This window comes from Myotis davidii, unplaced genomic scaffold, assembly GCF_000327345.1.
Source record: "Myotis davidii unplaced genomic scaffold, ASM32734v1 scaffold44, whole genome shotgun sequence".
NCBI lineage: Eukaryota > Metazoa > Chordata > Mammalia > Chiroptera > Vespertilionidae > Myotis > Myotis davidii.
Window position 1 is genome coordinate 16,532,973 of NW_006299705.1, and position 8,823 is coordinate 16,541,795.

At 38.6% G+C, this 8,823-nt stretch overlaps 1 protein-coding gene across 1 annotated transcript in view; it reads left to right on the forward strand.

The window, feature by feature from the left end:
* The window catches only part of FAM81B (family with sequence similarity 81 member B), a gene marked incomplete at its 5' end in the record, with an annotated part of 59,440 nt that overhangs the window by 39,216 nt on the left and 11,401 nt on the right, over nt 1-8,823 (forward strand). Inside the window, one exon of the mRNA XM_006775586.2 lies at nt 3,379-3,707. Within this exon, the coding sequence (XP_006775649.1) occupies nt 3,379-3,707 (329 nt within the window). The remainder of the gene's footprint in view (nt 1-3,378; nt 3,708-8,823) is intronic.

An 8,823-nucleotide genomic window follows, 5' to 3' on the forward strand; every position in this document is an offset into this window, starting at 1 on the left:
CTGACCTACCTGCAAGGAGGTCCCCATTCCAGTATAGAACAGCCTCAATCTTCTTGTTTGTTTCTGCCTACAATGTCTCTCCCCTTTCTCCTGCAGTTAGTGGTTTGACTAAAAGAGCCAGTGCAAAGTCTCTGTGCCCCACTTTGTCACATGCCTGATGTGAAACAAGCACATCTCTTCTAAAGTTGTTAGAGCAGAACAAAATGGAAGTTGTTTGGAAATTGGGGATGATGAAGGTTTGGTGTTTGATTATTTGCTTATTTGCTTCTGGGAGCTGGTTTATCAAGAGCAGAAGGTTCACAGGAGTACACACCAGTAGGTCTATGTCCACTTTTACTCCTGTCCCCTGGGGCCGCTTGTCCACCCCCCTATGCACCCATCTAATTATTCCTAATCGTTTTTGTGTACTCTCTTCATTTTTCAAGGTACTCAATTCTGCTGATGACAAATTTATCTCTGGTTTTCTGATTTAATACCTAATTACTTTTTTCTTAAGGCTTGACCAGAATTTCTAGAACATCGTTAAATAAATGTTGTTATAGAAGGCAAACTTATTTGGTTCCTGATTATATTGGGAGATTTTTGCTGTTTGTTGTTAGCTGTTGGTTTGATATATTTTTAACCATGTCAAGAAAGTATCCCTCAATTCCTACTTTGTTTCCATTAGGACTGAACATTTAATTTTACCACATGCCTTTTAGACATCAACAGATGTCTAAATCCCCATATTGATTGTTTTTCAGTTTGGGTTTGTTTGTTTATTTTTTTGGACTTCTCGTGTGCTGTGTCATTACATTTCCCAATAGTAAAACACATTCTTGCATTTCTGTAATAAAATCGATGCAGTCCCTGTATAGTATTTGATTCTGTATCTAAATTCAAAAGCAAAGTGACACTGGACTATAGTTTCTCTCCTTAGTATTTTTTTAAACAGGTAATGCATACACATGGTCCAAAAATCAAAACTATATAAGATAATGTATCCTGAGAATTTTCACTCCTACCTCTGTTACGAATTATCACATTCTTTCATGCCTCTCATAGGTAATCATTTTTACCAGTCTGTTTGGATCCTCTCAATGTGCCTTCATGCAGATACAAGCAAATGCAAATATACATTCTTCATTTCCCCTTTATTACACAAGAGATAGCATATTATAAATATTACAATGCAACATCTCTTTTTTTCCCCTGAACAAATATATCTTGGAAGTCCACCGTATCAGGACATGGAGAGCTTACTCATTCTTTTTACACAAGTGCATACTCTTCCTTTGTATATAACAGTTCAGTTCACTCTCTCTCATCAGGGACATTGGTTCGTTTCAATATTTTGAAACAATGCTGGAATGTATAACCTGGCAATTAAGGCATTAGGTGTTTATGTAGGTATGTCTGAAAGATAAATATCAGAAGTGGGATTGCTGGGTGAAAGGTACATGTGCTTGCTATTTTGAAAGATTTTGTTCCCTGTAGGAGTTTTACCATATTGCACACCCACCAGCAATAAGTAAAATGTTCTATATCTTTATTGGTTCACCAATGACTATTGTTTGACTTTTAAATTTTGCCATTTTTATAGGAAAAAGAGAGCATCTCTGTGTTTTAATTGGCCTTTCTTATTATGAATGAGATTTAGCAGCTTTTCTTATATGTAAGAGCTATTTGTCTGGTTTGTTTTGTGGGGGTTTTTTGTTTTGTTTTTTCGTAAGCAGTTTGTTTGTGTCTTTTATCCATTTCCCTATTGGCATAGTTTTCTTCTCAATTTCTAGGAGATTTTCGTTGTTGTTGTTTTTTTTTATATGAGCTACAAATAGATTGTCCCAGTTTGTTATTTGTCTTTTGACATGCATATGATCTTTATCTGTAACTGAATTTATCCATCTTTTCTATTGTGGCTTCTGGAATTTCAAGTCACAAAAAGAGTTTGCCTACACAAAGGCTTGAAAGGATTGCTCATATTTTCTTCTAGCATTTTCAATGTTTTATTGTTTTCATTTAAATACTTGATCCATTTGAGTTTTTCTTACTAATAGGATGTGTCTTTATTATTTTAATTATTAAAACCTTATAGTATTTTTAATGTCTGATAGGGCTAATCCCTTCCATTGCTTTCTTTTTTCCCTTTTCTTGGTGATAATTGTTTTTGCACGATTTTAAAAACAACCTAATTCCAACAAATAAATCAACAAATACACTCTGCTTTAATTTTATTGAATATTAAATGTATAAATTAACTTCAGCATTGACATAGTCATAATGCTGAGTGTTTTATCTAAAAATATAGAATGTTTCTCATTTGCTCTTATGCCCGTCAGGAAGGGTTTCAAATCTTCCTCATATGATTTTGGTATCATTTCTTCTTAAATATATTTCAAGATTTTATTTTAGTTTATTGTAATGGGGTTTCATTATATCTTCTGACTAGTTGTTAATTTTATATTGGAAGGATATATTGATTTTATTCTCCACCAACTTAGTGAATTCTCTTCTTGATATTAGTAATTTTTCAGTTGTTTTTGGTTTTCCCAGACACACAATCATATAATTTTTAAAGAAATTTATCTCATCTTTTTCTATTTTCCTACAAATAATTTTTTGCCCTTTCCTAACTGCTTTTATTAATAACTGCAGTACAATATTTATAGTAAAGCAGGGGTGGTGGGCTTACTGCTTTTGTTCCTGATTTTAACAGAAATTACTCCTGTTTCCTTTATGAAGGGGAAGTAAGTTTTCTCCATAAACATGCATAATGCACAACTATTCCTATTTTATTAATGTTGTTTATTTTTTAATCAAGAATTATAAATGTTGTTAATGGCCTTTTCAGCATTTGTGGAGATAATCATATGAGGTTTCCCCTCAGTTTTACTAGCATAATTATTCATATTAATACATTTCTTATTTTTAAACCATCTTTACTTTTTAAAAAAATAAATTGCACTTGATTATATTTTTTTCTTCTGCTGCTGGATACTGTTTGCTGATATTTTATTTAAAAATCTTGGGGGACTGTGGGGTAGGGGCTGACACAGGCCGGGAATTGAAGAGCTTCTGGAAAGTGCTCTCGATGATTTTGATAAGGCCAGACCCTCCGCAGGACCCCCTCCTACCACCACGGCCCCTGATGCTTCAGGGCCCAGAAGAGGTCGCCAGGAGACACTGCCAAAGATGCCCTCTTCGCCTCCCAAGAGCAGTTTTTCCAGGAACCATTAGACAGAGAGCTGGCTTCCCAAGCCCCTGCAGAGTTAGAAAAGGCAATGAAGGAGTTGGCTGAGGAAGGGCCCCACCTGGCGGAGCAGTTCCGAAAGCTCCCAGGCTGCTGGAAGAGTGAGTAGCGATGTCACTTCCCAACAAGAATCCACTTCTTGCCTAAAGGAGACACGAAGTGGACTGGCCAAAAACGCCCCTGATGCAGAACTCAGGCATGTCAGAAGAGGAGCTGGCCAAGGCCATGGAAGGGCTGGGCATGGAGGAAGGGGTGGTGAAGGGAACATCCTCCCCATCATGCAGGGTATCCTGCAGAACCTACTGTCCAGGGAGGTGCTGTACCCGTCACTGAAGGAGATCACAGGAAAGTGTCCAGAATGGTTGCAGAGTCACTGGGAATCTCGACCTCCAGAACAGTTTGGAAAATATCAGGAACAGCGCAGTGTCATGGGCAAGATGTGTGAGCAGTTTGAAGCAGAGACAGACGCCCACAGGCAGTGAGGTCACTCAGAAGGCTCATTTTGAGACAGCGCTGGACCTGATGCTGCAGCTACAGGATTTGGGCCCTCCTCCAAAAGCGCTGGCTGGGGAGATGCCTCCTGGCCTCAACTTTGACCTGGATGCCCTCAATCTGTCAGGCCCACCAGGTGCCAATGGCGAACAGTGTCTGATCATGTGAAACACAACACGTTTCCTCCCTGATTGCCAGCCATGGGGAACGTCTGGAGAACCAGCGGGAGCTGAGGCAGAAGTGTTGTCGTGGGAGGGGCCTGCCCGCTGCCCTGTCATCCCACCCAAGATGGTGCCATACCAACTGAGGCTTTCCCCCTGACTTCCTAGGAATAAGACCTGTTCTGTGAGCCCTTTTGATGTGGTTCCTGCTGCTAGCAAAGGCCCAGCTACCTACCAGGTGAAGGCAGGCATCCCTTGTTCTATTTGGCCACATTGAAGTTCACCGTTGTACCCAGGGTCTTTGTGCCTTGTCTCCACTCCCCTTTCTTGATCGTGGAGAGCAGAGACAGAATCTCGTACTCTTATTTCAGTTCTCTTGGGCGGGGCCTTTGGAAATGAATGAGGAGAAACTTAGCCTGGGCTGGAGCTACAGGCCTGTCACCGAGCCCTCTTGCCTTCAGGCAGACCTTTCTGAATTCCCTGAAGGGAAAGGAAGCAGAGCCTTTTGCCTCTATTCACCGTGGGGTTGAAAAAGCCCTGGGATTCTCCTCTCTCAGGTGCTGAGTCCTCAACTCCCTTTTTCTTTCTACCATGCGAGGTGGTCAGGGTGACCAGTCTTTGACCTTCCTTTGCCTCTCCTTCTATCTCCCCTCTTTCAAAAATACTTGTTTATCTCAACCCTTCCCTGAGCCCAAACTGTGACAAAGAAAGGCCCATCCTGTTTCCCCTCATCTAGTCCATCTACCATTCGCACTGGCCCCCTCCTCTCCTTGGCAAACACATGTGATTGTAATGTCAGGTCTCGGGAATGAAGATTGTTCTTCCCCAGATACATTCTGGCTTATTTGAAACAACTCCTCTGAGTCCTGTCCCCTGATTCGGGAAGTGGTTTGGGAAAGGGTGGGGTGCAGGCTGAGCCCTTTTTCCAGACTAATAAATATTTAAGTTAGGAGAAAAAAAATAAAAATCTTGATCAATGTTTATAAATGAGATTAGTCTCTGGGGGTTTTGTGCAGTATTTTCAGATTTTTGTAATTAATGTTGTACTGACTTTATAAAAATATTTTTTTTCCTTTCCTGCAGTTTGCTTTGCTGTTCATTTCCTGACTTTTTGCCTTAATGTATTTACATTCTTTCTTTTTTAACTGATATAATCATTTATGACTGCAAATGTTCCCTGAGCATTCATTCATTCCTATATCCCCTGGGGTTTGCTATGTAATGTTCTCATTATTGTTTCCTAGAAAGTTTGCAAATGCATATCATGCTTTTTATTGAATACTTTAGAGGAGTTATTGTTGTTGATTTTTTCCCCCAAATAAGGAATTTTCTGTTTTGTTATGCTAGTACTCATTTTTAATTTTATTTCATTGTAATTAAAATTTGTTATATGCTGGCTTTAGTTTTTGGAATATTTTGAGAGTTGTGTGTGTGTGTGTGTGTGTGTGTGTGTAGCTGGAGAGTAAAATTTTGTACATGTTCTAAAAGAATGTACATTCAGTACTTTTAGGGTACAAATTTCAGTTGAAATCTATAAAAAATAGCTTATTTGTTAGGTCTTTTTATCCTATTTTTTTGTATCTCCTTTTTCTGTCTCAGATTGAAAAAGGAGAATTAAAGTATCTTATAATTTTTGAGTTTCCATTTCATCTATAATTTCAGCTTTGTAAATGTGTTTGCTATGTTATTTGGATCATAGATATTTATAACTACTTCATCTTTTCTTATTCCTAATTTTAATATTTTTGTTTTCTCTTTTCTTCATGTTTAGAATATAACAAACTTTGCCTATTACATTTTCAAAAAAAAAACACACAAAACAGCCCTTGAATTTACACATTAATCCCATAATTTTTTGTTCCTTAATTTTTTAAATGTTTGTATATTCATTTTATATTGCTGCCATAAGAAATCAACCACACGCCTCGTGGTTTATAATAAAACAAATACATTATCTCTGTTTTTGTAGGTCAAAGGTCTGGGAGGACTAGGCTGGCTCCTCTTCGAGGAGCGCACAGGCTGAAACGGACGTGTCAGCAAGGCTGTGTTCCTTTCGGGAAGGCTCTGGGGATAAGCCCTCTTCTAGGCTCATTCATAAGTGTTTGGCCCAACTCCATTTCTGGAAGTTGCAGGTCTGAGGTCCTCGCTGGCTCTCAGTTGGGGGCTGATCTTCCTCCAGCTACCTGTCTACCTTCTGATGTTTTCAATGTCATCTCTCTCCAGCAATAGCAGATCAAATTCATCTCACACTTCAAATCTCTGACTCCAAGTAGAAAACAATATCTGCTTTTAAGGGGCGCAGGTGGTTAGATTGGGCCACTTAGAGAAGACAGTATAGTCTCCCCATTTCAAGGTCTGCAACCTTAACCACAACTGCAAGCCCCTTTGGCCATCTGACATGACATAGTCACAGGGCCCACAGAGAAGGCCTGGATGTCTTTGTGAGACATTCTGCCTTCCACAGTTAGTCAGCTGCTTCCTCCTGCTTTCCTTTGGTTAAGTTTATTACCCTCCTTTTAATTTTGTGGACTGAACGATTCGTTTATATAGCTTCATTCTGCCTTGTATAATTATGGAAACCTTTAATACCACAAATTTACCTCTATAGATGTTCTGTGTCCTTTTGATATGTAATGTTCTCATTATTCTTTCCTAAATTACAATTGCAGGGTTGATTTATTCTTTGACACTTGTGTTAGTCCTGTGAGAAGTAAATACCATTAAGGAATTACATGTGCAAGAGATTTATTGAGAGGGAAAAAAACTGAAGGAAATGGGGAGGGAGCAGGAGGAGATGGAGAGAGATATCAGACTGCAATACAGGTCTGACTTCCGTGAAAAAGATGGGGAAGGAAGGCCCTAGAGCAGTGGTTCTCAACCTTCCTAATGCCGCAACCCTTTAATACAGTTCCTCGTGTTGTGGTGACCCCCAACCATAAAATTATTTCGTTGCTACTTCATAACTGTAATTTTGCTACTCTTATGAATCCTAATGTAAATATGAATTGTAATGTAAATAAATATGTAGGATGTATTTTCATTGTTACAAATTGAGCATAATTAAAGCATAGTGATTAATCACAAAAACAATATGTAATTATATAGGTGTTTTCCGATGGTCTTAGGTGATCCCTGTGAAAGGGTCATTCGACCCCCAAAGGGCTCGCGACCCACAGGTTGAGAACCGCTGCCTTAGACTGAAACCCCATGTTAACGAAGTTTCTTCAGGTTCCCTGAGCCAGTCACTCATCAAAGGAATACTACTCAGGCATTGGCTGGAGCAGCCAGTGGGAAGTGTACATGGTGATCGGTTTTAGGCTCAGCAGTCAAGGTCATTGGCCAATTATTCTCCTTGTAATAGGAGATCTGAGGCAACATTTTCATGTGAAACACTGGAATTAAACAACATAATTAAGTGGGGGGTTTTATTCAGATGATCAGAATTTTTTTTTCTTTTTACTTATTTAGTTCTAGTTTCAGTGCAGTATAGTTAAAGTTAATGTCTGTGCTTTTCTTCTTTTGGAATAATTTGAAAGTTTCTTTATAGCCACGTGTGCTTGGTTATTGCTAATGTTCAGTGGGCACTGGGAAAGAATAAATGTTTGCAAGTCAGATTGGTATGTAAATCTACTAAATAAACTTTTATTTTTCATATCTTTCTATATCCTTATTTATATTGTACTTATTTGACCAGTAAAGAGTCAAGAAAAGTCATTTAAGATCACTAGTATATCATTTCTGTTAGTTTATCTTTGTAATTCTTCAACTGCTAGTTTTTAGTTCAAAATGTAAGGTAAATATAGGTTCAAAACTTTATTTTTCACTGTGAATTCTACTTTTAATCTATTGAAGTGTCTGACTTTGTTGATTTAACATATTTTGCCTTGAATCATATTTTATCTAACAATACTGCCTGGCCTGCTTTCTTTTTCTTTGCTTTTGCCAGGCATGTACTTGCATATTATTTTTACTGTTAAAGCAATCCTGCCTTTTAGTGTGCCTCCTATCAAAAACCTGTTTTAAATGTGTCTCCTATAAATAGCCATCCATGTGCTATTGGTTTCCCACCCAACATTTATCTCTTCCAACCCTCCCATAGCCCCCCCTTCCTCTTCTGAGAGAACTCTGATTTTGTTAAGTGGCTGCTCTCCTCCAGGTGACCCTCTGTTGCAGGAGCGAAGTCTGTGTGGCCAAAGCCAATCATGGAGCTTCATTCTCCTTCACAGTGATTACTTAAGGCTTGAGTATGTCTAGATTTTCCAATCCAATCTTTTTACCTAAAGGAATGTCCTCAATGTTTCTGACATTGTAGAAGGCACTCCCATCCTAGCTGTATGTGCCCTACAGTCATTTCACTTGGGATTCACTTGTGCTCATGTCAGAATCTCTCCGGGAAATTCCTGAGGCCTCATCTTAGGCCACTCATGTGTGTTTTTCTCAGACCCTGATTGTACATTTAAACACGTATTCAATAAGTATTTTGTGAATATTTACCATTGGCCATCTAATGTGCACTGAGGATATAGTGGTGGTAGAGGACATAGTGGTTTACATTGTAACTGGGAAGACAAAGTAAAGAAATAATCAAATTAACAAATAGTTAGCCAGTGTGTGTCAGTGGTTGAGCAACCAAAACAGGAACCAAGAGGTCACCGGTTCGATTCCTAGTCAGGGCACATGCTCAGGTTGCAAGTTACGATCCCTAGTAGGGGGCATACTGATCAATGATATCTCTCTCTATATATATATACCTTTCTCCCTTCCTCTCTCTAAAAATCAATAAAAACATTATTTTAAAAAAGCAGCAAATAGCCAAGCAAACTAGTATCAATAGTATGCTTCTGTGTATTATTAGGCAGCCTATTATCAAAAGAATATTAAAGACAGCAGAATGAATACTCTACTTTCCTTTCCCTGAAGATGGTTCTACAATTATTGAAT